The sequence below is a fragment of the Sceloporus undulatus genome, chromosome 6 (genome assembly GCF_019175285.1).
Source record: "Sceloporus undulatus isolate JIND9_A2432 ecotype Alabama chromosome 6, SceUnd_v1.1, whole genome shotgun sequence".
NCBI classification, from domain to species: Eukaryota; Metazoa; Chordata; class Lepidosauria; order Squamata; family Phrynosomatidae; genus Sceloporus; species Sceloporus undulatus.
In genome coordinates, this window is record NC_056527.1 from 88,313,245 (window position 1) to 88,340,567 (window position 27,323).

General features: G+C 42.0%; 2 protein-coding genes across 2 annotated transcripts in view; both read left to right on the forward strand.

Moving 5' to 3' along the window:
- Nucleotides 1-27,323, forward strand: part of RARA (retinoic acid receptor alpha) — a 938,446-nt gene that overhangs the window by 571,540 nt on the left and 339,583 nt on the right. The window lies entirely within an intron of this gene.
- Nucleotides 1-27,323, forward strand: part of RAPGEFL1 (Rap guanine nucleotide exchange factor like 1) — a 73,669-nt gene that overhangs the window by 16,228 nt on the left and 30,118 nt on the right. Inside the window, exons 3-6 of the mRNA XM_042473630.1 lie at nucleotides 18,460-18,538; nucleotides 21,925-22,078; nucleotides 22,309-22,406; nucleotides 25,965-26,077. Coding sequence (XP_042329564.1) covers nucleotides 18,460-18,538; nucleotides 21,925-22,078; nucleotides 22,309-22,406; nucleotides 25,965-26,077 — 444 coding nt within the window. The remainder of the gene's footprint in view (nucleotides 1-18,459; nucleotides 18,539-21,924; nucleotides 22,079-22,308; nucleotides 22,407-25,964; nucleotides 26,078-27,323) is intronic.

Consider the following 27,323-nt stretch of genomic DNA (forward strand, 5'->3'; position numbering starts at 1 on the left):
TGATTTATTTATAGTATTTATTTATAAATAGTATTTATTTATACCTTTTTGAACTATAGCTCCCCAAATCCCCCATCTAGTAGGGATTTTGTAAATTGTAATCCAAAAGGTGGTGGTGTCATAGCTTGATTGCTGGGCAAGGACTCTGGGAGACAAGGGTTTGAATGGGTTTCCAGCCATGGAGACCCACTGGGTATGGTGTACTGGTTTGAGTGCTGGACTACAACTCTGGAGACCAGCGTTCGATTCCCTGCTTGGCCATGAAACCCATTGGGTGAGCTTGGGCACGTCACATGCTCTCAGCCTCAGAGGACGGCAATGGCAAATCTCCTTTGAACAAATCTTGCCCAGAAAACCACATCATAGGGTCACTTTAGGGTTGCCATAAGTTGGAAATGACTTGAAGGCAGCTAACAACAACAACTTTTGGGGAAGTCATGGTCTTTCAGCCTCCGCAGAAGGCAAAGGCAAACCTCATCTGAATAAATCTTGCCAAGAAATTCCAAGGATAGGGTCGCCATACGTTAGACTCAGCCCAAGGGCAATAACAACAGTAAAATACAAAAAGCAACTTTTCTTCTTGGCACCCTGACACAGCCTTTCTTTCTCCATTCATCAGACTGCATTCCTCTGTTCTTTCCAATCCTTCCTGAACCACTTCAGTCTGTATTTAAACTGCCACCTGTCTCTCATTCTTGTTTCCCACTTGCCCTTTTATGACTGCTTCACTCTCCTGCTTCTCTTGCTCCGATCTTTCACTTGTCTGACAACCCTCATGCCAGCATGAGACGTTTTGTTTCCTGAAATGAATGACAACACTATGCAAAGTATAGAAGTTAACTGGACCAGCTTTTGAATTTTGCTTCAGCATTAGTGTTGGGACAGTGCCCTCATTTACCCCGAGACTGAAGGTGAATGAAGCTGAGTTCAGGACATGTTGTGGGGATCTGACCTACAACAACAGAGAGGAGTAGCTGGAGGCCCAGGAGAAACAGCCCAGGAAGCTCTTTATTTCCACTATCTCCTCCTTCAGGAGGTCAGTTTAATGGTGGGGCTGGCTCTGATGGCAGGGCATGGAAAGACCATAGCATTTCTGTATCTTGTGCAGCACAAAGTTTAGGCTTACTGATGACTTTATCACACCAACCTGCTGTCACACCACAATTGTGCTAGTTTAAAAATGGAAGCGTACTGATTTGTTATAATTTCTTATCACACTTTTTCTTATGATAACACTTTCACAATCCATGGTAACGTGATCTGTTTTTCACACTTCCAAATATGTGTTCATAGGTATGATTGCTGTTCTTCCCCCTTCCAAAGCACAGGGCTGCTTTGTGCACATTCACACAGCAGCCAGCTTCAGGAAGGTGTTGGTGGCTAGATCACTCCAAAGAGGAGAGGAGCAGAATTATGCCCACTCATTCTACCTGAAGTGGAACTGCAGCAGAAGGCAGTACCAGAATAGCAGTGAGGTTGAGTTATAATATTGACAGGTTTTGCCCATCAGTGAAAAGGAGCACAACGGTAACAAATGGAATGCAAGGCAGCAGCAAGATGGATACAATGCTATGTGATAAATACCAGAAAAAGGTGCTGTTATCCTGTTAAAATTTCTCTTTTCTAGTTTTTGTGATAAAGTCATGAGTGTTCAGTAGCAAGCGGTTGTCCCTGACTGCTATGTATTCAAGGGCAACATTTCTCTTTAGGCCTGGAGCCAAATAAGGCGCTCAGCATTCATGTGTGTTGGGGCTCTGTGCCCTAGGGGGTAAGTACATGATTCTTTGCAGTAAAGAGTAGCTCTGTCACACTTTTTCTTTTGCTAATCCCTTCTTGTACAGCCATCCTGGTGGGAGCCATTTGGCTGGCTTCCCTCATTTCTGAGGGTTTCTACTGGCATGGCTGGCTGGCTGGAGCTGGGTATCCTTTTGCTGTTACTCATGCTGGACCTGCATTGCTGAACTAAGGAGGTCACCATTCCTTGCAATGATTTGTACGCTAGATAACCACATCAGCTTGCTGCTGCATTTTGTCAAAACACCCTAGCCCCTCTTTTCTGCTCCGTTTTCATCACATTTGTCCATGTTGTTGAACCAGGCTGGCCTTCCTCTCACCTGGTGCACTCCCTCTGCGTTAGACTACAGCTCCCATCATCTGAAGTCATGCTGGTCTAGGGATGGAGGACTTTGTAAACCAACAAAATCCAAAATTCACAAAAAAGCGATACCTTTATAGGCCAACCAAAATGCAGAAAATACATCATGCAAGCTTTCAAAGCTTCACTGGCTTCTTCATCAGGTAAAGATGTTTAAAATCTTATAGAAGAAAAGTGATGTTAGAGACACAGGCCTATATTTTTCACTTAGATGTTATTTCTTTTGTCAGTTAGGATGGTCTAGATTAGAGTGATATCGGTGCAGGGAAAGGCCATTTGCCTGCTTGGCCATGCAGGGACTGGAGACAAACGGCAATAAAAGACAGGTAATAACATTTCAGCTGCATTGACAGAGAAACAGTAAGTTTCTTGAGAGCCATCTAGCATTGTCACTTTTGTTCTGTTTGATTTTGACACCTTTCTCTGACGAAGAAGCCAGTGAAGCTTCAAAAGCTTGCATGATGTATTTTCTGTGTTATGGTTGGCCATTAAAGTTATGACTCTTTTGTGGATTTTGTTGTATTTTGCTGCATGGCCAACACATCTACCTTTGAATATGTTTTACAGATTAAAGCAGCTTGAGGATGAAAGACTGAGATGGCCCATTCTATTTTTCATCTTGTCCTGGTTTCTATGTACCTCCAGCATTCTTAGTCACTTCTTTATGACATTGTGAGGTGATGTTGCTCAGAAACTTGAAAATTACCATGAAAATTAATTATTCAGAAATGTACATATACTTTTATATTTCATTCTGAGAAACTGAGGCAAGAGTGGTCTTCATTATTTGTATGCCTGTACAAAGCTGACATAATGGATTAGCTAAAGGACTAAAATGTTACCTAAAAGTACATGGTTAATATCTTGCTAGTCATTATCTGTCAGCCTAAATTTCCTCATCTGTTGTCTGAACATAATATGCTGGCCTACTTGATAGGGCTGTTGTATTGTATGTACAGATGTAAACTGTCCTAACACTCCCCATCACTATTAGATGCTAAGTATAATTACTGCTCATTTCTGGTCTTTGTGTTTATTTGTACAGAAGCTTATAGCAGCATGATAAAAGGTAGAATCTCTTGTTCTGGCTCTCTTCAAGTTCCTGTTAGTTAAAATTTAAACTCACAATTCTGACTCTAACTAAAGTGATTCATGGGAAGAGAAGGATAGAAATATTAAGCTGCATTTGGCAATAGCATTTCTACTCAGGTTCCGATATTAGAGTACCTAATGCACATATTCACTGCATCAAGTTATAATAATGGGCTCCCATGAAGATGTTCCCTTCAAAATATTCCTATCTTGCAATAGGGAAGGGTGGTTCTAACTTTCTTTGGCGGTAGCTCTCCCTTATGCATGCCTCTTATATCCAGGGGCTCATTCACACTACAGAATTATAATGATATTATTCCACTTTAATGAGTCCCATTGTATGGAATCCCACAAGTGACAACTGAGCGAGGGGCATTTAGAATTCACAGCCAGAAAGCTCTAATGCTTCTCTGAACTATAAATCCCAGGAGTCCATAGTATGGAAACATGGCAGTTAAAGTGGAATAATAGTGCTATAATTGTGTAGTGTGAATAGACCCCAGGTACTGGAACCTTGCCTAAACCATATCCTAAGGGCCAGATTAGGTGAACATTACATGAACAATTCATTCATTCATTCCCCACCATTCTCCCATTATGTGACCCAAGACAGACAGTTTACAATATACACTTTACAGACTACAGTTTAAACAAGGCATAATACAACGTTTTTTTTAAAAAATCAAGTAGTTTTATTAAAAACATTAATTTAGAACAATTTTTAAAAGTAGTGAAAACATAATAATAAAACTCCTATTCCAGTTAAAAGACCTTCTACAAGAACTAAAGGCCTGCGTAAATATAGAACCATTAAGTTGGCAAGGATCACAAGGGCCATCTACCTGCCATGCAATAGTACACTCAAGCGCTCCCCAAAGAGGACCATCCAACCTTGATTTAAAGGAGATGCCACCACCCCACAAGACAGTCTGTTCCACTGCTGAAAAGTCTTTACAGTCAAGAAGTTCTTCCTAATATTTAGGAAACAAAAAGTTCCTTGCTTGCTAACAGAAGTAGAACACAGAGGAGGCCCACCTAGTCTCTTGAGGGAAGGTATTCCATAGGCTGGGAGCAGCTGCCAAGAAAGCTTTTCCCCCTGTCTTCACCAAATGTGACTTTGATAGTGGTGGAACCAAAAGAAAGCCCTTAGTTGAAGATCTTAAACCTTGGACAGGCTTGTATCAGGAAATGCAGTCTTTTAGATGTACAGTTCTTTGGTCTGGATGCAAGCCATGCAGAGCTTTATAGATCGCAATCCACACTTTGAATTGTCTCCCAACTTCTTATTACTTTAATGCATGTTAATGATCAAAAGGTGGAAGAGAGAGGGAGTTCTTGACCCTTTTCCAAGGGATATATCACTGGCTAAGCTAGCAGAAGCCTCCTTCCTTCAGTCTTATAAATATCAAAAATGTCTGCAAGACCCTAGTTTTGACACAGTGTTGGCCCAGGACAGTTGACTAGCCAAGCCAGGAGTGTTGCTGGTACACAAAGGTCATTGGAGGGTATAGATCTTGAGCCAGAGGCTTTTCGATTGTATTCCCTCCCTACGGGGGCTTGCAAAGAAGGCACATCCAATGGGATTTATTGCATAATCGTCTCAAATTGTGCAGGGAAGCACTCAAAGTATTATGCTAGCTCTGCCTGTCATGTAGAACAAACATGGAAACTCCCAGATGAGCTTCCCAAAAGCAAAGGCTTTTTATCAAAGGTCTGGCTGAGCTCCAGGGGCAGCACGAGGCAGACTCAAAATGGGCATGTCTAATTGGGAAAGCGAAACTGCCTTGCTTCGGGCGTGGCTCCTTCCCTGTGGACATGATGGCCAAAGGCAAAAGAAGTCAGGGCTCTGTCCTGCTTCTTTAGAATTTGGATGGAACAGGGCATTGCAGCAGAGGTACCTGGTCTGTAAATTGTACCTGTTTGCTGGAAGATTTGGGCAGCTGTAGTCCAAAAGAGGAACTTTCTCAGACTTGCGCTTAGACTAGAAACTTGGTGAGATGTGTAGCATCACTCATTAGGATTGCCATTGCAGAATTGTCCCAGGGAAGGGTCCTGGTGATGCCGTTAAGCGGAACTGAGCCCATCAAAACTGGAGTATATATACCCGTGTCTCTTGCCTGGAGATGATGCATAAAAACTCAGGGCCAGCCCCTGAGATCTGACAACCCTATCACTCATGTTTAGGTATGTTTCTTGGGTTTTATTTAATTTAAGATTGGTGTATGTCCAGAGAAGTCAGCCTGTTGTACCCTGGCTCTCAAAACCATGACAAGTAACTCACTAGTAAGTTATACCAGCCTCGTTTTTCTGTCTAAACCCACCATTTTATAAAATCTTATTAACCTGTTGCATTGTTTCAACAAATGGGAACCAGTACTGGCTTGAGAATTCTGGGAGTTTGGGTCCAAAAAAATAACTTTTCTGAGCAGTGCCTAACTTAAATGCAGAGCTTGTCATGGTTAAGGATGATGATAGGTACAGTCCAAAACATCTGGAAAGCACTAGGATAGAGGAGGCTGCAGTGACAGCCTCTTTTAAAAATGTGCTTAATGCTGTGTAAGCCCTCTAACTTTCATGGGTATTCCCAGCCTCCTTCTGACAGTGAAACCTTGGGGCAAGGAAATGGTAATGTGAGTAGACATATAAAAAAGGGAAGAACCACAGAAAATCAATACTGTATAGGGGTGTATATAAGGCTAGAGATAGGCAAAACCAGGGCAGTAACCGTGACAGTCAGTTGGAGAAGTATTTCTTGCTTTAGGTTGAGCCTTGGAGGGAATTTAACATCTTCTAGGCTACCATTGTCTGCCCGATCATAAAAAGCACTGTCAGGTAATCCTTTTCCCCCAGCTTTTGGAACTGACAGTGCGAGAAGCTGACTGGTTTTATCACAGAAGGGTTTCAATTAATTCACATGGTATACTTTTGGCTTGCTACTAGATTCTGGAAACTGAAGTAGTTCGCAGTCCCAGAGTGTTCCTAGTACTGTGCCTGACCCCTCTCAGGATGTTTCCATCTTGCTAGACTAGATCACCTTCAGGACCATCACTTGGTCCCCAATACTGGTGAATTTTGTTTAAACTACTTGTATCCCACCTTGTTGTCAAAGCTAGAGGCAATTTCCTAGCAAATAAACAATAGTACAGCATCCATAAGAAACATGGTTTTAACATCATTTGTGAACCCTAGAGCAGCAGTGTGGTGCAACAGGGCCAGATGTTTGCTTAGCAACAGTAGTCTTTTTGGAAGAGGTAGGTTTTCTTAGAAAATGCAAGATCATACCATTGATGGAGATAATATCTACTGTCGCTGGTGCCTCTCTTTACTGCACCAGAAGATTTTCATAGAGGAATATCCTGTGAGTCTTGTTAAGTATGTTAACAATAGCCAGCAGTGCAGTTAGATCATTTTAAAGGCTGGATTTAATGGTCTTATGGGGCAAAGAGGGGTTCTGTAGATGGCAGTGTGTATTGATTTCATTTTCCTCAAAATATAGTAAGCTAGCATTCTTGGTGTCTCCTGGCCATTCTGCTGAGTATGATGCTGGAGATCAGACCCTGCCCTGATGACACCATTGGCAATGCCCATGCCTTTCTCAGCTAAATCCCAGGTTTTCTCCAACACTGTTCACAGAAGAGGATGTGCCTGCCTAAGTCAGAGGTGACTCTTTCCTCCTCAGCTTGGAAAAGTTGCCTTTGGACTGAAAATTGCTGTCCAGACAAAACTTATCTAAAACCCTCTGCTCTCCCCTAATGCACATTTCCACCAACGATTTAGCAAATCCTTGTGCTCAGAAGTGACAGCAATTCCCAAACTGTGTACTGTGAGAGAATAGCTATTGTGCTGTGAATAAAAATTATTAGATGAAAGGCTCCTTTGAGCCTGAAGAACTGTTCCCACACTCATAGGAGGCTGCCTGCTGTCTCACTGCATGATTTGCTGCTCTGGCTTCAATGCATTCCACTCAGCCTCCTTTGTGGGTGGTGAATTCTGCCTCATCTCTGTATCAGATTGTGAGATCAAATAATTCCACTCCTCCCAGTGCTGAGACTGCAGCAGAACAGGCTACCCTTTGGAGAAGCCCACTCAGAACAGTGACTCATGTAGAAGGGGAATAAAACAGAATCTCGTGCACCTCAGCCCACTTCATCAGATGCATGGAGTGGCACCTTCAGCTGGCATGTTACTAGAAGATATAAATTATAATAGAAGATTGTAGATTATAATTTTTTTTCCAAAAGTAGTGTCTGCTCTTTCACCTTCCCTTCACTGAGAATAAAGATATGTAATATGACAGAGAGATAAGAATTTAAGAAATGGCACATGAAATTATCTGCAAGAATGAGACCCTCATCCTGATGGTGCTGAAATGGGCATTAGTGACAAGGCATTCCCTTCTCTGTTGCAAAGCTGCACCTTCGTCAGTTTGGCCTGGATTCTCAGGCTTTTCTCATCCTTTCTTTCTGAGGTGCTGTCTGGAACAAGGGAGAGATCTCTTACCTCGTGTCACTCTCCATGGATTGTTTTTCCCTTTCCAATTAATTAAGGCTTAGCTCAGTAGCAGGCAGGGAGCCAGCTTGGCAAGCGTGCTGGATTGCAGAGTTTGTGATTAACTCTGTTGAATGAATGGTTTTCAGCCGTGGCCAGCGCCTGCCTATCTCTTCCTCCTCATCCAGGTTCTGTACCACTTTCTGTACATATACATATGGTATTTCAAAAGCAGTTCACAACAAATAAATCATTTGTTTTTGAAAGCAAAGCATTAAAAATAATAAATTCAACTTTAAAACACAAGAGTAATCATTTAAAATAATAGGAAGTTAAAACATTAAACGTAGAGGCCCAAAATATACTCCTCAGACTGGGAAGCGTCTTCAGCTCTGGGAAGCCTGGATGAAGAAAGGTGCCTAAAGCATGTTGCAGTAGTTGTCTCTCAAATACTGGGGAAGATCCTTCCTTCCCAGAGCTGGTGATGAGATCTGGGGTGAAAATGAGGCAGTACCCTTAGAGTAATGGGGAGATGGCCAGATCACCAGCCTACCCATGTCTAGAACCAAGAGATTGTTCTCTCTGTAGCCAGGTATATATTCACAGGACTGCATCCTTTTTATCAGTCTGCAGTAATCAAGGGACATAATAGTGCCATTGTATTCTGCTTTGGTCAGGCCCCACCTGGAATACTGTGTCCAGTTTTGGGCACCACAATTCAAAAAGGACATTGAGAAACTGGAGCGTGTCCAAAGGAAGGTGACTAAAATGGTGAAGGGTTTGGAAACCATGCCCTATGAGGAACGCCTTAGGGAGCTCGGGATGTTTAGCCTGGAGAAGAGATGGTTAATGGGTAATATGATAGCCCTATTTAAGTATTTGAAAGGGTGACACATTGAGGATGGTGGAAACACTTCTTCAAAGAGTGGTGGGGTCTTCTTCCTTGGAGGTCTTTAAACAGGCTGGATGACCATCTGTTGGGGATGCTTTGATTGTGATTTCATGCATGACAGGGGGTTGGACTATATGGCCCTTGTAGTCTCTTCCAACTCTATGATTCCACGATTCTATGTACATATGCTGCTGTGGCCCTCTCTCTTACAGTCACTGTTGTGAAGGGGGCCCAACATACCTGCCTATTTCTATCTTCTCTGAAAAGAGACTAATAGGAAGATCTGGTGTTAAGTATGACTCCAGACATAAGAATGTTTCCTAAGGCTTGTTTCTGAACTCCCATTCCAGCCACTCATCTCTGTATCAGGAATTTTGATGCACCTCATTTCCTTGGGCACTTTCAGGACTTATGCCAGTGAGAGTGTAGAAAAAATCATGCTTCTTTAAATTTAATGTTGAATATCTAGCATGGAGTTATTTATGTAACTCAGCTGTATAGCCAGTTAGTGCTGCCTTGGCAAATGCCAACATACTGGATTGTTACAACTGTGCGGTTAGATTATGTAGGAAGTTAAAATAATAAGTTAAAACAATGGTTTTAACAATGGGTCCTTGGATGTCCATGCAGTGCTTGCTTTCCTTTTTTAAAAAAAATAGTGTGTGTTTAATGCTTTTACTTAGAGTTGTCAGTATCTTCAGTATATTGAGCGGGTGTGCCAACTCCTGATATACAGAATCTGTTTTATACAAAATCTACTGTTTTTGGAATCTATTTTTTCTGGGATATTCTCAAGCACAGTCAACGGGATGTAATACGTTGCAAAGTGTGTGATGTTATTTTCACCTTTCATGTCCCAAGTACTTAGTGTACCAAAGTGGTATGGTTTTGAGGGGGTGACAGAGAAGAGGGAGAAAGCTAAATGGTAAACTGTTCTCTGACACTCTGAAGAAACTCAGCTGCAAAAGGAAGAGTAAAAATACCAAAAGTCTATACAGTACAAGCACTGTGTCTGCAGGGAATAAGTACTCAGACTTATCATGGAGACATGAAACCATGGATAATAGTGAACCCTATTGACATCAGTGACTTCCAGTGGAAGTTGATAGACATTTCTAGGTCCTGCAGAATGACTGTGGTTAACTTCTGCTGGAAGCATACCATAGATTCACACTTGAGGACCTAGAAAATGCCCAGAGATAAGGTTTTTTTTGGATGCGAGTAAGTGAAAGTGCAGATAACAGCCCTACAAATACAAGGCTTATACTTTAAGCCTAATGTTTTGTGGCTCACAGCATCCTATGACTCTCCAGAGGATGGATGATGTGGCCCCACTCTTGCTTTTTAGGTTGCCATTCTAGGAATTGCTTCCTCTTCTGCTGTGCATATGCATGCAAGGGAGAAAGATAGATAAAGAAAGAATAAGTAGCACAGAGATGGAAAAGATGTTGCAAGCTTCACCCACTTTTGGTTTTCACTTAGTGCACCATTGGCTCTGAGATGCAGCTGCCAGGGCAAAGAAGTAGGCTTAAGGTTTGCATCCAAATGTAGCAATACAGCACAGATAGAAGAGTTCTGCACTGGCATGTCACTGAAACTCTGGAGATAGTACATATGTGTCATATTTAATATATAATTTGTTTTTGTTGTTCAGATATATATATTTGAACTTACAATATCGCACTATATTGTTATAGCACTATTATTCCACTTTTACTGCTGCAGCTGCCTCATGTGGAATCCTGGGATTTGCCGTTTAGGGAGAGATGTCTAGAATTTTAAGCCAGAGAGCTCTAGTGCCTCCGTAAACTACAAACCCCAGAATTCCAAAGGAGGAAGGCATAGCAGTAAAAGTGGAATCATAGTGCTATAATGGTGTGGTGTGGTATTAAATTATAATTGCATTTGCAGTATTCAATTAAATTTGTCCCCATAGAACCCTGAAAGAGGTGCAGGTGCTTTTGCCAAGAGTTGGATCAGGGTGACAGTATTTATGACACTTCCATCCTTTGGTGTGGATTTCTTCAGCCAGTTCTCATCATCACCAACAATGCACATGCCTGTGCCCACTAAACATGTGTTAGAATGGTAAAAAGGTCTAGTTGTAACTGACTGTAGCTCACATCATCACCAACTATGCCTTTGCCCAGTACACATCCTTTAGAACTGCACCATTTTTTAATCTCCATGTGACTGTTTGCCAGCATCGATCATTAATTTCTGAAGTGCGATGACCATAGCTCACAACATCACCAACCATGCCCAGTACACATCCTTTAGAATGAACCAATTTTTAATCTCCACTTGAGTATTTGCCAGCATCGAACAGTTATTTGTGAAGTGTGAGGACTGTAGCTCACATCATCACCAACCATGCCCATGCCCAGTACACATCCTTTAAAATGGCACAATTTTTTAATCTCCATGTGACTATTTGCCAGCATCAGTCAGTTATTTGTGAAGCGTGATGACTGCAGGAGTGCTGGGCTTCTGCATGTTTTTTGACAGAGACCCAAATCGGGGTCAAAGATGGACATAAGTCTGTGTATAATTGGGCCATAGGCGGGTGGGGGAGCTTGGCTTGGTCCCTACTTTGTGGCTTACTTAAGCACGGTGATTAATCCAGCCCACCCTGAGGCCTTCCACTCTTGATACAGAAGCCAGTGTGCGTTTTAAAGGTTTATTTAGGGATGTCAGCCGTGGATTAGAACCCTGTCTCTAGAAAGACATAATACAAAGGTGGCTAATTAACTTCCTCTCCTTCTCTCTCTCTCTCCCGCCAGTCAGACAGTTTTGATTGTCTGGAAGCCTGGCTCAGAGGATCCCGCTGTCTTTTGATGTCTGGCTGATGTGAAGGATTAACACGCTGGCCTCCTTTCTCTGCCCCATCCCAACCCCCAATATGCCAATGTGAATCCAATAGGATTTCCTTGCTCACAAGGACTGCAATAAATGTATCGGGAAGGCAAGGAGTTTCACCCTTTTTTCCCTTGTGGAGTGTGTGGCGCAGTGCAGTGCAGGAGGAGGAGGAAGACTTGAGGTGGGGGGACAGGGACAAAAACAGTCCAAATGCATCCACATCAGAATCAGTGATTTTACTACAATTAATAGCGGAGAGAAGTAGGCATGAGCATCACTTTCGAATGCTCTTGACTGTTTTTTTAAATTTAAATTTAATTATTTTTTAAGCAACCCTTTGAGCAATGGTAGGGAAGAATGAATAATTTCCCAGTTTCTCTCCTCGCTGCAAAAAACAAAAAGTCCTTGAAAACTGGCGTCAAGGACTATGCATATATTGGGATTTATTCTTCGTGAAAAATGACCATGAGCTTTTTTTTATGCAGAAAGTTTCATTTTTTGTATAGAAATGTTCTTTTGTGAGCAGATAATACTGTTCTTAATGCAACCCACCTAACCCCTCCTTTTTTAAAATTAAAAAGCAATAAGTTTCAAGCAGTGACAATTCTCACCCCTCCCGTATTATCCTTATCAGGGTTTCCCGACATTTGGGAAATGCATTTTTCATTTGTCACTCTAATATTTTTCAATATTCTTTCCATCTCTATAATAGAGCACATATGTTGCGTGTAATGTTGTTCTTTGACATTTTCAGTAAAAAGATATTCTATGAGAGTGTTGGAAATAACTCCACTTGGGACCAACATGAAATAGGAGTAAAAGCCCAAAACCACTTCCTCATCTTCTCTATTCCCTGATAATGAGTGCCTCTGAGATAGTTTGACCTAGAGTTCCCATCAGCACCAGAATGCGGCCAACATGGCCAGTGATCTGAGACAAATGGGGTTTGCAGTCCAAAACATAAACAGGTGACAAGCTGGGAAAGTGTGATAGAGAAACATGTGAGGCATTATTCCAATTCCAGGTTCCCAGGAACCTGCCCATTACTGGCACTTCTGGGATGGGCAGGTTCCTGGCACCGAGAAGAAAAGAGATGCAGGTTTCTGCCTTACAGCATCAGTCCCATATAAATATACTCCTCCACCCCTTTGTAGGCATATTTGCTATTTCTTATCTAGGAAATGATGCCATCCAGGCACAAGTCTGGGGAAAATTTGAACATTTGCAGAGATATTTTGTGTGTGTGTGTGTGTGTGTGTGTAAGTGTAAGTGTGTGTGTGTGTTTAGATAGAGGGGGAAATACCTCCAAACCACTTAGGGATGATGGAGCATACTTGTGGCAATAAACCTCTAAGTATTGGGGAGAGAATGGAAAGGCATTTTGTAAAAAAGAGCATGACTGACTGATTGGAAACATGAACAGATCCCATTCCTCCCATCTGTTTCTGATGTTCAGGTGTAGGTGCTTCTCAGAAATTAACTTCCTAAATGCTTTTTGCCCCTGAAAATGCTCTTTACTGCAAGCAGTACCTTTGAGAGTAATTATCATCTTTGGCAGGTGGAGTTAGCAGGAAAATAGCACAGGGTGAAGGATTGAATTCCCTCACCCCCTGCATCTCAGTCTTGATCTGGGTCAAGTCCTCCTGTGGCTGCTTTTGATTAAGGAAGTGGTTTGTGCTAACAGAGTAAGATGAAATACGCTTCAAATCTACATAATGTTTAATTTGGCCCCTTGAATGGAAAAAGCTATTTTCTATGAGATGCTGAATGCTTCCAGTATTATAATGTAAAGAAAGTATAAGGTTGCTATGGAAGAACTTATATGGGATCGTCTATTTAAAAAGAGATGAAAAGGCTTGCTTTTTGTTGATGGTGTGCAAAGAAATAGAGCAGAGGGGATAGGGCTGAGACTGAGGCTGCTGCCATCCTGCAGAATTAATGCAGTTTGACACTCCTTTAACTGTCATGGCTCTGTGCTATGGAAACTGAGATTTATGGTTTGTTCTGGCACCAGAGCTCTCTGACAGCTGCTACACAAACCAGAATTCCGTAGCATTGAGTCCATTAAAGCAGTGTCAAACTGCATTAATACTGTTGTGGAGTTGCAGCATAGTATTAAAAAAACACAAGCCAGGGCCAGCTCAACTCACCTTGCTGCTTTTGGTGAAAGACATAATGTTGTTTCCCCAGTCCATATAAAAAAAAGAAAACTAAGTGGCAGTTGAATCTTTAATCTTGGCAGTGGTACAACATCCTTTCTTATACCAAATGGCAGGAGGCTAGCAAAGGATGCACGAGGCTGGCCATGGATTGGAAGGTGCAGCTCCATCCAGTCCTTGGTCCATAGCAGGTGCTGCCCAAAGGAGTTGCCTCATTTGCCCAATGGCAGGGCTGGCCCCATTTGGTTCTGATAAACATGTATGTGATATATTAGTCAAGCTGAGAGGTAATAATTTCAAGAAATAATACAACAAATGTTCAGGGAAAGATCTGATAATATGATAATGTAACTGTAATGTTTGGCTGCTGAGAGAAGTATCACATGAGATGTTTTGAAGAGGAGGTCGGTTAAGGTCTGTCATCCAGTTCCCCAACATAAATGACTGTGGAACATTTGTGGTTATCGATGGGCTTCTCTTCAAGTTAACAGGATTCTACTACTATTCCTCTTATAACCAAATGATTTATTTGGATTTGTACAAAATTGGATTTTGGATTAGTTTGGATTTGGAATTGCTGAAAGGGGAGGACGAGAAGGTATGGCAACCATAATTCTGATTTTTATAATCTCAAGGGAGTGGTATGTAGGCTAGAAGAGTTTTAGGAATAAGTGCTTAGATACATTATGAAGCTTTGGGCACTGATTTATTTTTATACACAGAAATAACGCATTCCTTGTTGGTTAGGATCAGACCAGACGAAGGAGGATGTAGAGGATCTTTCATGATTCCCCACCCCACCCCCAATTTCTAATTTTAATGCAGTTGCAAGAGGCTCTGGATTTGCCTGAATACTAGTAAAGGGGAGAGGTATTTACTTGTAATCATATTTCTGTGGGCTGACTTTTTAAAAGATCAACTTTAGTCTACCAAAATATCTTCCCACTGTGCCTTTTACTCTGCAGGGAGCAGAAGGGAAGCTAAACTCTTTCCATATTCAGCCTATTATCCTGATCAAGTTTTCCCCCAGCTGCTTTTCTGCTCATAAAGAAGAAGGCAGGTTCTCCCCACCTCCTGCTTTTTCTGATCAAAACTGGAGCTGCCTACATAGGCATTAAATATATATATTTTAAAAATAATCTTTTCCACAAAAGCCACATTGGCAGATAATATTCTCTCTTTCCTCTCACCTTTTCATAAAGACCGAGGGCCCTTTCACAGTATACAGTTATAGCAATGTGATTCCACTTTAGCTGCCATGACAACATTTTATATGGAATCCCGGGTTTGCAGTTTAGAGGGGGGCATTTAGAATTTGATAGAGACTTTCTTTCATAGAATCAGAATTGGAAGGGACCACAAGGGCCATCTAGTCCAACCCATTCTGCCAAGCAGGAATTCTCAGCCAGAGAGCTCTAGTGCAGTGATTCCCAAACTCTGACCTTCCAGATGTTTTGAACTTCAACTCTCATAATCCCAAACTATTGTTCAACAGGCTTTGGAGAACTGAAGTCCAAAAAGTTTGGGAATCACTGTTCTAAGTGCCTCACTAAACTACAGCACCCAGGATTTCACAAGATATAACCATGGTAGTTAAAGTGGGATCACGAATCAAGCTACATTTATGTAATATTGGAAGGGCTCCTGTATTCTCTCAGCAAGGATGCTTAAGTGTAGGGTGATCAAATATCCTTTTCTAGGACATGCCCTACATTTCAACCTTCTGTCCAGGAGGAATTCCAAAATGCCTTCCATTTTGAGCATGACTAAGAAGCATGAATTTACATTCATATGAGTGTTTTTAGCTTTAATTTGGTAATAGCCTACATTTTTCTTGAATATCCCACATTTTGCAGTGCCTTGTTGTGGTTAGGTCATCTGATCACCATGCTTAAGTGAAAGGCATAAACAAGATTGAAAACCCAAAGTTTGCAGAAGAAATCTTTAGAAAGAAATTATCTTGAGGCAGGAGTAGCCTAATGCAGGTGGGGCATGATCACTAATCACAGAATGCTGTCTGACTGTAGTAAGGGAATGGAATGGAGTATCATGGGAGAGGATGTGGGTGGCTATCCAGAATCCTAAGCAGTAACACTCCTCCTCATTGCAACATATTGATTAAAATAAGAATAACAGTAAGATATTGGAATGGAAGGTCGTAAACAACAAACCCCAAGATCTTACACAGTTGATTTGAGTGCTTCTTGGGTGTGGCGCCTTTTTCCTCACTCCTTGGCAGATACAAGTGTCTCCTTCCACATTATTTAGAAACAATTGCCCAATATTCTGTATTGGGAGACGAAGCTACAATGATGGAGTTCCATTGTTGTAACTACATCTGCTGGTGTGATCCCCCAAAATTCATCTGAGAAGCCTTGCACAGCCTCTGGACTCTGCATTTAAGATTTTACACCCCCCCCCCCCAGCCAGTTTGGAAATATATTCAACAAGAAATGTTATTGGTCTTCTCACTTGCCCTAAAGGGATATCCTCTGGTTGGCACCACCTTTGAACTCTGGCCTTTGTCCTCCTAAGGTCCCGAGTTTTTTACTCCAGATTTCGAAAGACTGATGTGCACTGAGTTTCTGCATGCGGCTCCTAGGAGTATGCTGGTCGGTCAGGCCAGGACAAGGCCTCAAAAGACTGGTTCCCATCTGGGTTGCCAAAGTTGTTGTTCCCAAGCCAACGTTGCCCACGTGCTACTTATACAAGATCCACTTGTTCCAGAGGGGGAGATCCACTTGTAACTGAATAGAGAAGGGAGTATGGGGTTGGTTGTTCCCCTATTATCATGTTATCTCCATAAGTCAGTGGTGGCGAACCTATTGTACACGTGCCAGAGGTGACACTCAGAGCCCTCTCTATGGGCACTCGCACCATCGTCCCAACACAGACTTCACTTGAGTTTCACTAGAAATCCAGAGGGATGTGGCACTTTGCGATAAATAAGTGGGTTTTGGGTTGCAGTTTGGGCACTCGGTCTCTAAAAGGTTCTCCATCACTGCCATAAGTCTATGGATTGTAAAGGGAAGACTGCTTCTATGGTAAGCTAGGCTTCTCCAATCTATTGAGCCACATCCCAACTGAGCAGGACCACTGATTGTGCTGGTTGAGGATGGTGGTCACTGTAGTCTGGCACCGCTAGCAGGCACTGAGTCAGAGAGGCTGATCTAGACTATTCACATGCTTGGATGGAAACCATATTTGTGACTGCAGGAGCCTATTAAAACCACACAATTATTTCACTTTAACTTTCATGGCTTCATCCAATGGATGAAGGTTAAATCTTGGGATTTTAGTTTGGGGAGGCACTAGGGCTCTCTGGTTTAGGATTATTCACATTCCTCCCTAAACTACAAATCCCAGGATTCCCTAAACTACAAATCCCAGGATTCCATAGGGTGGAACTCTGACAGTTAAAGTGAAATCATCAAATTAGAACTGTGCGGAGTAGGCATCCAATTTGTGATGTTCCAGAGGGAAGTTATATACCTAGTGTGCATGGTGCAAACATAACCTGTGTTGCAGGATTCTTTAGTTGTTGTGACTCTAGCTGATTTGCAGCATTTGTGGTTTTGTTTTTTAAAAAATAGTTGCTTAGATTGGGGAAATTTGGGGGCACATTTCCCAGGAAAGTTTTCGGTACAATAGAAAAATCTCAAATTCAAGGTTCAGTAGAGTAGCAAAACAAACTAAAAAAAAAAGAGACAGTTGATAAAACCTATGCAGCAATGGCTTTAAAGGGTTTTAGAAGTCTGGCAAAAATGTTAAAAATGCATCCAGAAATATTTGGAGGGCTCCAGTTCCCTATTTTCTTCTGTATTGCTTATCATTCATTTTAGCTTTGACTTGTGACATTTGATTCTTTCTGATTAATACTACCACATTAAAAAGCAACAAAAGGACAAAAAACACTGTGATCAAGAAAATGTGCAGAATAAAATTTGGGGTTGGGGTTGAATATGTAAGGCAAGAGATAATCAGGGTAATGTCCCTCTCAAAAACTTGCACACTTTGAGATAGGAACTTGTGTCAGGGATGTAGCCAAGGGGGGGTTTCTTGGGGTCCGGACCCCCCCTTCCGTTAGAAAAATGAATGGTGCGTGCTGCTGCACCGCCGCATCCAAACCCCAATATAATGGTGGCACTTCCTAAAATCATGGCTACATCCCTGCTTGTGTGTGTGTGTGTCTGTGTAAAATACATAGGAGTTGATTGTGGTTTTATTCACTCTTTGCACATACTTAGAAGTACACTGTTTTTAGTTTTTGCTTTGCAGATTTGAGTCTCAGGGCAAAAGCACTAGGAGTTGGGTTTGACTGTATATACGATGTATCCTGGCTCAGAAATCATCCCCATTTAATGGCTTGTGGAAAGAGAGGAAAGAGAAGCGGAAAGAGTTTATATTTCTGTCCTTTGTATTGGAGATGAAATTTGTCAGCCATGCTTACCCCTAAAAATATTTTTTCCAAGGTGGAGTCTTCAAAACCAGTTTGGTTCAGGCTTGTTTCAACATCTGTGTAGCCACATGTAGAACCTATTCACATGCCTGTCTGTTTGCTCCATTCTGTTATACTATCCTTCTTGAACTAGGTATCTATCAGATATTTTAGATATCAACTCCCATGGTCCTTTGTCATTGGCCATGTTAGCTGGGGCTGATGGGACTTGTTTTCCATAATGGAACCAGATTTGGGGAGGGTGTCGCTCAAAGAAAATGTGTCCCAAATTTCTTGACACTAGTGTAACTTCGTATGCTAGAAGATAGGGCATCGGTGCTAATTTCTTTCTGTTTTCCTTCCTGTTTTCTCTTAGATCTGCTCCTAGATGACATTGTCCTCACCCACTCATTGTTCCTGCCCACGGAGCAGTTTCTACATCAGCTGCACCAGCAATATCCTTCCTATATATTGTATGGCGTATAACATCGAGAAAATTCCTTTAATAATGGTGGAGCATGGGAGGTGGGCTGTGGGGAGATATGCTCTGCTAATATATTTAATTGCAGGACTAATTCGATCCATTTCACCCTTTCATGTTTCCCATTCTTGCTGCACAGAACTTTGCAGATTTTTATATGCTGGCACATATAGCCCGAACTGGTTCCCCATCCTTGTACCTTCAGGTTGCCTGTTGCTTTATAGTGACCCCATGCTTAGGCTCTTGAGAATTCCAGCTCGAATCAATTTCCTTTTAAAGCAGGGGTGGGAATTGTGCGGCCCTCCAGGTGGTAATGGACTGCAGCTCCCAGCATTTCTAGCCATCACTGTCAATGGTGAGAAACACTGGAAGAAGCATTCCAACAAACACATTCCAAAAGCATCTGAAGGACTGCATAATTGTCTCCCCTGTTTTGAAGCACATCCCTTCTACTCATGGCCAAACATGGTTAGTGTTCACAGTGCAGGGATATAGCTATTGGGAATAGGGACAACACTGAAGGCATTCTGGCCCCTCAAATTACATTTTCCTCTAGTCTCCAAATGTCTAGCATCTCCAGATTTCATTTGCACCTAAAACTCTTCTATTTGCTATGTTCTCATCATCTCAGTAATCTTGCCTGCCACCACCACCACATTGTTTTTTGGATGTCTAAACTGTGTTTCTAAATTCTCAACTGAAATGTTAAATTAATGCAATGCTAGAAATGTAGGGACTGGAAGAAATGTCACCTGGAGGGAGCAATATTTTTATTTAGGAGGCAATTCCCTCATTCCACCGCCACCCCACCCCTACTTGCTATACCCCTGGTTCAGTATTTCTTGATGTTTCAATGTCCTTTGACCTTCTGTAGGTCTAGAAAGAGGTGTATGCATTGTGCTAAATGAGCAGACAGAAGGAATGTGTGAAGCTTGTAGCTCAAACAGTGCGGTTTCCCCCTACAGATCTGACTCTGCGATTCTAGGCAAAATCCTACTCACCTTTTCTGTTCTGACACCTCCCTTTATTAGCATATTCCACATTTGGATGCACATCTTCCAGAGGGAGGATGTGATGCAGTGGGAAGAAAAAGAACTAGTAACCTAGTTTTTATTCAAAATGGGTGAGCCCTTTGTGAGAGACTTCATAACAAAATGATAGAAATTATGCTTTGCATGTATGAGATGTCAGTTCAGTTAACTGGCATCTTCAGTTAAAAAGTGTATAGGCATCTATGTCCCTGTCTCAGAAAATGATTTATGCTTAACAGGGGAGTCTTCAAACAATGGCTAATCAGGACTCTCTTGTGAGTATCTACCTTGTGTTTCCAGATGTTTGGAGAAGTACATCTCTCCTTCATGTTTTATGGGCATATGAGACAAATATGATTACCACAAAGTGTGACTCAGCTGGCAGGCTCACTGAGTAGTTGTAGGCAAAGTCATTCTGTACAAAGGATGATGTGGCGGGGAGGGAGCATCAGTGAGCCACATGTTTTATAGCATCTTTCCTAGGGATGTTCACTGGAAAAGAAGTGCAGTCAGTATTCACAACATTTACCCAACATTTCCCAGTTCTACACTATTGGCTGCTGTTTCAGGGGAGCAGGAAAATTATTATATGCTATTGGTAAGATGCATTGAAGATGTCCTCCTGTCCCCAATAAATTGTAATTTTGGTTTCAGCCCAGATAGATTGGCAGATGCAGAAGAGCCTAGGAGTCCTGTGTCTGTAAGTGTGTGCAGAAAAGAGAATTTGAATAGAGGAATCCTATCATGCAAACCAAACATAAAAAATCCCTGTACCACACGCCGTACTAAAAGTGCATGATCACTGTTCTCTTTTGCATTTGGCCACTCTAAACCAAATCTGTTTTATAGGTTGCTGTGAAGGTTAAAGTCATTAACCCTAATTTAGTCCTAAATCTAATTTGTTAAATTAATTAATATGTTACTGTGCTTCTTTGAACTCCATCTAGAAGTGGTGAATCTGAAATATAAGATTTTGATCTAAGAGGACAAGGACACATACTATACACCAAAATTGTAAAGAAATGTGCGCAATCACTGGACAGATTTCAGTCTAGTCTAGGGGTTCTCTGCCTTTGATCTTGAGTGGAGTTGAGGGCTTTCATGGCCGGCAACCATAGTTTTTTGTGGTGTTTTTAGGCTATGTGGCCATGTTCTAGAAGAGTGATGATCGAGGCGGCTTACAAGTTAGAAGAGCCTAAAACGTCAGGAAGAAACTCTTCTAGAACATGGCCGCATAGCCCAAAAACCCCACAAAAACTTTGATCTTGAACTTGGGGCTACCCTTGTGCTTAGTTCGGGAACTTCAATTAGTTCAAAACATGGCAGCCAGGTTGGTTACTGGTAAAATCAGAAGCGATCATATAACACCTATCTTAAATTCGCTCCACTGGCTGCCCATTGGTTTCTGGGCGCAGTACAAGGTGTTGGTCATGACCTTTAAAGCCCTAAAATGGGATTTTCTGGAGATAACATCTTGTGGACAATTGCTGTTGTTTTAGTTTCATGTTCATCCTCTACCATGAGTTCAGGTCATGTACAAAAACCTTGGCCATTCTTTATCATAAACAACAAGTGGGATATGTAAAGCTTTGAGAAAGTGTCTATCTTAAGATCATCCAGTAAGCAGAGTGGCTGAGCAGGGATTTAAAATGTGATTTCCTGTTTATATTTGACATTTGAACCATTGTGTTACTGTATTCAACTGGAATTCTCAGTATACTGGATTCATCACCAGATGTCAGGGTCTATAGCTTTGTGGTGATTGGGAAATGAGAGGGTACAGTATATGCATGATAGTCTCTTTGGGCCAGAACAGACAGTCTAAAATAAAGTTGCTTCGGGTCTGGAGGTATGCTGTTTAAATAACACATGCATCTTAAGAGACCAGAAGCTGCGCCAAAGCTGTGCTCCAGTTTTTAGGACTGGAGCATGGCTTTGGCACGGCTTCCAGCCTCTTAGGATGCATGCATCATTTAAATATCATACTTCCAAAATGACCCAAAGCAGCTTTATTTTGACCTTCTGTTTGGACCCTTTGTCTCTTTTCCAGCTGTATCTTTCTGCACTTTTCTTACTTCTGCATGGGACCAGGTTAACCTTACTCTTTCTCACACTGTGGGGAATAGAATCACATAGCCCTCCAGAAGTTATTGGAGTCCAACCCCTAGTAGTCCTAGTCAGCCTAGCCAATGGTGAAGAATGCTGCAAGTTGCTATCCACTGACACGTGGAGGGCCACACTTTGCCCATGCCTGCCATCCTTCTCTCTTCCAAATCATTGCTTTCTGAAACTTGATCCCATGATTTTCCCTTGACCTTCCTGTGACCACCTTCATGACAGCATCGACAATCCCATCACCGACCTGCTGGAAAGAAGGTGAGGCCATGCACCGGAAGCAAGCGGTTTTGGTTATTTTGCTGCACTTCCTTGAGACATACAAGGGAATCTTGCAGGAGGAGGAGAAAGCAGGCAAAATCATCAAGGTATACTCCGTGGCCTCCTAAGTTTACTCTTGTAAGAACTAGAAATGTGCTTGTTAAGAAGTGAATAATGTCAGATTGTAAGGTGTTAGTCTATCTGTTGTTGTCATAAAATGTAGGTTTACCTGTCTAAGGTGTCAAGTCCTCCCATCGGGATAGATACAAAGAGATGAGGTGTCCCTCTGGTTGTTGCCAGGGCATGATGACCCATGTTGCTTTCTTTTGTCTACTAGGATCTTTATCTGCTGATCATGAAGGACTCATCTCTTTACCAGAAACTGGAAGATGAAATTCTAAAGCTCCATCAGCTTGTGGAGACAGTTGAACTTAAGTAAGTAGAGAGGACAGAGAGACACTACAGAATTTAAGCTGCTTTGCTAAACTCTGCAGGGCTCTTTTGGATAAATTAATTATGTTGAAGATTCTTAGTAGGGCAATCTAAAATACCTTTCTTTTAAAATAAATTTGAAACGAGAGAGAAAAGAATTATAACTTTCTATGAGAGGAAAATAAGAGGGAATACACATTAAAGGGGATTGGAATTGATAATCTCTTCATCTCCTTTCCAATTGTATCTTTCTGCACTTGTCTTACTGCTGCATGGGCCCAGAGGTTAGTACTGAAAATCAGTTTTGTCCGGTAAATAAATGTATTTGAACATGGTCATAACTCATATGGATTAACATCCCAACTTACCAACAGACTGAGGATAAACTTTCTGCCTAACACACTTAAAAAACAAAATTAGTCTTGGGAGGCTGTGTAAAAACAAGGAGGAACAATGCTGGAAGAGCTGCTTTTGACTAAAGGAGAAAAAAGGGGGAGAGAAGGTTAACCAGTCCCGCAGTGTCCCCTTTATCTGTTCAATTTTGCAGTCTCCCAAACCTGCCTTTAGTTAAATAAAATAAAATGTATTGTTTCTTTTTAAAAAAAAATATTGTACCATATAATGCTTAGGTAATAACCATACCCTCCCACATTTCATAAATGAAAACTGGGACACATGTGACCACGCAACATCAGAGTGGTCAAGAGGGGAAAGTGATAAATGAGGATGAACACACAAGCTAGGAAAGGCTGCAGCAGTTTCCTTTTGCCTGGGTCTACTGGGAAGGATTAGACACACACATACCCCATCCTCTCCCCCCACTGAATTGAGTGAGTGTGAAGTATTTTTGCACTTTGAACTTTGAACTTAGGGCCCATACAGACAGGCCAAAATAAAGGTGCTTCAGGTCACTTTGGGGGTATGCTGTTTAAATGATGCATGTGTCCTAAGAGTCTGGAAGCCATGCTAAAGCCACGCTCCAGTCCTTAGGACTGGACGTGGCTTTGACATGGCTTCCAGATTCTTAGGACACATGCATCATTTAAACAGCATACCCCTAAAGTGATCCAAGGCAGCTTTATTTTGGCCTCTCTGTATGGAGCCATGGGCGGGTTACAGACCGCCATTTAGTACGTAATGAATACGTACTAGGGTTAGGAAGGGGCGGTGCTTCTGCACCCCCTTAACCCTAGTACGTATTCCATACGTACAACATGGCGGCGCCCCTTCCACATGGGGGCCGCCATGTTTACGTATCGGACGCTGTGCGTCCACATGTGTCGCGGTGTCTATGACGTCGCGAGTCCGCCCCTGGCGCCTCGCGACGTCATAGAGGCGCCGCTTAAAGAAGCTCCATTTTGGAGCTTCTTTTTTGCTCCGCAAGGGAGCCGTGCGGTGTGACTGCGGCGGCTCCCTTACGGAGCAAACGGCGGCGGCGGCAGACCGCCTCAAAGCGGCGGTCTATAACCCGCCTTAGTTTGCACCAAATGAAATAAACTAAAGACAAAGCAAGTAGGACAAAGTGGGAGGAGGAGAGAGACATTTGGACATTATTAAAGCAGCTGAAAAAGTTATGATTAATAGGGACTTACCCTGCCAATTTAGGACAGCTGGAGAGTATGAATAACATATATACAATAAAATACAGCCTCTAAAAAAGGCATCAATTTGATATTATTACAATTGTGTGGTTTATTTAGCCTGGGTATTCTTAGATGAGACTCAGCCCTTAAAATGGAAATAATAGTAATTATGCTCACACCATCATGTGCTTGTCACCCCAGTAATATCCATAGCAACCCTAAAGTAGATGGATAGTATTAGCTACCTATTAGGCGTGAGAACTGGAGCAGAGACATAGTGGCTTTCAGCAGGCCACCCAGCAAGTTCATAGGAAAACAGAGATTAGAACTAGGGTGGTTGTTCCTGTTTCTAGTTTATGCTTTTAGTGATTGTGCTTCTAAGGACTTTAAACTGAGGGAGATAAAAGGTTGCCATCTTGCAACCTTAACAACTTAGATATACCTTTAATGGTATGGATGCAACAGAGGACATTGCTTTGGCTGGGAAGGCCTACTAGCCTTGTTCTTTCCTGAATCTGTTGTTAATTTGCTTTCCCTGGGCTCATTCACACTGAACAATTGTAGTGCTTTAATTTCATTTGAACTTCCTTGGCTGGATCCTATGGAATCCTTGGGGTTGTAGTTTGGTGAGGCATTGGAGCACCCTGGCTGATAATTCTGTAAGCATGCCCCTTCCTAAATTACATATCCTAGGATTCCATGAGGTGCAAACATGGAATAAAGTGGCATAATAACACTATTATTGTGTAATGGGAATGGGCTCCTTCCCTGTTGAAGCAGGTAGGATGCTAATGTTGTCCTACAGTAGAGGGCTGGAGCATGGATGAGTAATAAGACCTGGAAGTGCCTCAGTGGAGGGAGTGTTTTTGTTTTTTATCATACAGTATTGGTACCTTAATACTGGGTGGCAACTTTGGAATTTGGCCTATACACATGTCTTCAATAACAACCATTTAGTTAAAATATCTTGAAACGCAGATCAACAACTAACTTTACAAGTGTATCTGTACTATATCATTACATCAGTCTGATAGCACTTTAACTGTCATGGCTCCATCATAAGGAATCCTGGTGAGGTACAGTACTTTGACTCCTTTGCGAAAGACCCTGGTGTACTCTCCAGAACTATTGTTCATGGTATCTTGAGAAGAAGAATCAATGAATACATTTGGGAGGTATAGTACAGGAGAGTATACTAGAGCTCTCTAACAGAGAATTCTAAGCCTCTACTAAACTATAAATCCCATGATTCCTTAGAATGGGCTATAACAGTTCAGGTCCTATCAAACTTGTAGCACAGAGGCATCTTAAGAAACATAAATTTAACTGAACTGTTCTGGAATTTTCCTTGATCCCTCAGGAAGGGATGCAGGCACAAACCTGAAAGTTAGTAAGGCCTGCCAGAATTGAAGCCTTCTGAGCCCATCCTATTAAACAGCAGCAACCTAAAGGAGAACTCCAAAATGTTTGAATAATGGCCATCCCATTGGAATGCCTTGCTATAACAGTAAGCAAGAGCCAGCTCCACAACTGCCTTAGGTTCACACTACCATGCATCAAAATTGCATTTTTTAAAAAAAATGCTTAACTTCTCCATACCCTCCACCTCCCACTTTCCCCCTTTGACCTCAGTTTATTTCAGTTGCTGCAAACTGAGTTCAAAGTGAAAAAAGTAGTTTGCAGTCAATTTAGCAGGAAGGAGAAGGGGTTTTGTGGTGTCTTCTTCTTTCCACTAGACTCAGGCAAAAGAAAACCAATCCAGTTTCTCCTCGCTTGTGTATTCTTTATAACATGTCCCTTCTTGACTTCAGTCTGTTGTTGCATGGCTACATCTTCCCCAGTCTTCATCTGTGAAATGTTGGAGGGCATGTTCTCTCAGAACTATATCCATTTTCTGCTTCTCTAAAAACATGATTCAGTTTGCAGCTGGAATGGCCTAGTCATGTTCTGGCTTCTAAATGTTGCCTTCTGTCTACAGGGTGACTGAAGAAAGCCATCCTCCCAGCAAACAAGTAAAACCCCTCTTCAGGCATTTCCGGCGCATCGATTCGTGCCTTCAGACACGGGTTGCTTTCCGTGGGTCAGATGAAAGTGAGTACTAAAGCAGAGATGAAAAGGGTGTGATATTGGGAGGAACACACCGTTCTCCCAACTGCTCTAGTTAGCTTAGACAGTGGAGAAGGTCTTATTGCATTGGCAGGGACACCCCTATCCTTATTGGAAAGAGACAGTTGGGTGGTGATGACAGTGGTGGTAAATTCAGACTTAGATTGTCTTTCAAGGTCTGATGAATTCAATGGGGAAGGTGCTAATTAATTTCATTCTCAAATATTTATCTTTAAATTAGTTGTGGCCACCTTGTGGACTTCCAGGTTGTTGGACTGCAGTCTTCAGTCTCAGCCTGTGTAGCCAGTGATGTTGGACCTTGGACTTTACTGTCCAGTGACATTTGCAGGATAACAGGCTGTCAACTGCACTTTAACTAAGTAAAAATATGTAGGCGTGAGACCATTTATGTACCCCAGTATTGGCTACAACATTTGGTAGTAGTTCTCCATTATCATTTCATACAAGTTTTTCTCCTTACAGGAAGACCTTTTACATGTAGAACAGGCATTCTACCTTTGAATTGTGACCAAATGCCTTAAACAAGAGTGATTAGGAGCTGGACACCCACAGAAAGGAGCAAAGTTGTAGTGTAGAGAGGCCCTTACCCAAAAAAAACCAAATCTCTCTGAACCCAACTACACTGGATAACTATTGGCCAGTGTCCTATATTCCTTTTCTGGGCGGGGGTCTGGAACATGTGATGGCATCCCAGCTTCAGAATTTCCTGGAGGAAATTGATTATCTAGATCTATTACAGTCTGGCTTCAGGCCTGATCATGGGAAAGAGGCAGCTTTGGACACCTTGGTGGATGACCTATGAAGGGAGCTAGACAGGTTTTCATTTGAAAAATTTAAACAAAAAATGGAAGCCAGATCTCACAGTTTTTGGAGTTAATATGGTATAACGGGTTGAGTGTTGGACTAGGACTCTGGAGACCAGAGTTTGAATGGAAATCTACTGGGTTTCAACCATGGAAACCTACTGGGTGACCTTGAGCAAGTCATACTCTCCCAGCCTCAGAGGAAGATAATGGCAAACCCCCTCTGTAACAAATCTTGCCAAGAAAACCGTATGATAGTGTTGCTGTTAGTCAGAGTCAATTTGAAGGCACAGAACATCAACAAAGTACAAGTTAAAAGATGTTTTTGTTAACTGGACTAAAGCTCATCCTACCAAAAGATTTGGGGACTGGATAAAAGTATATTATTAATTAAATCTATACCTGGT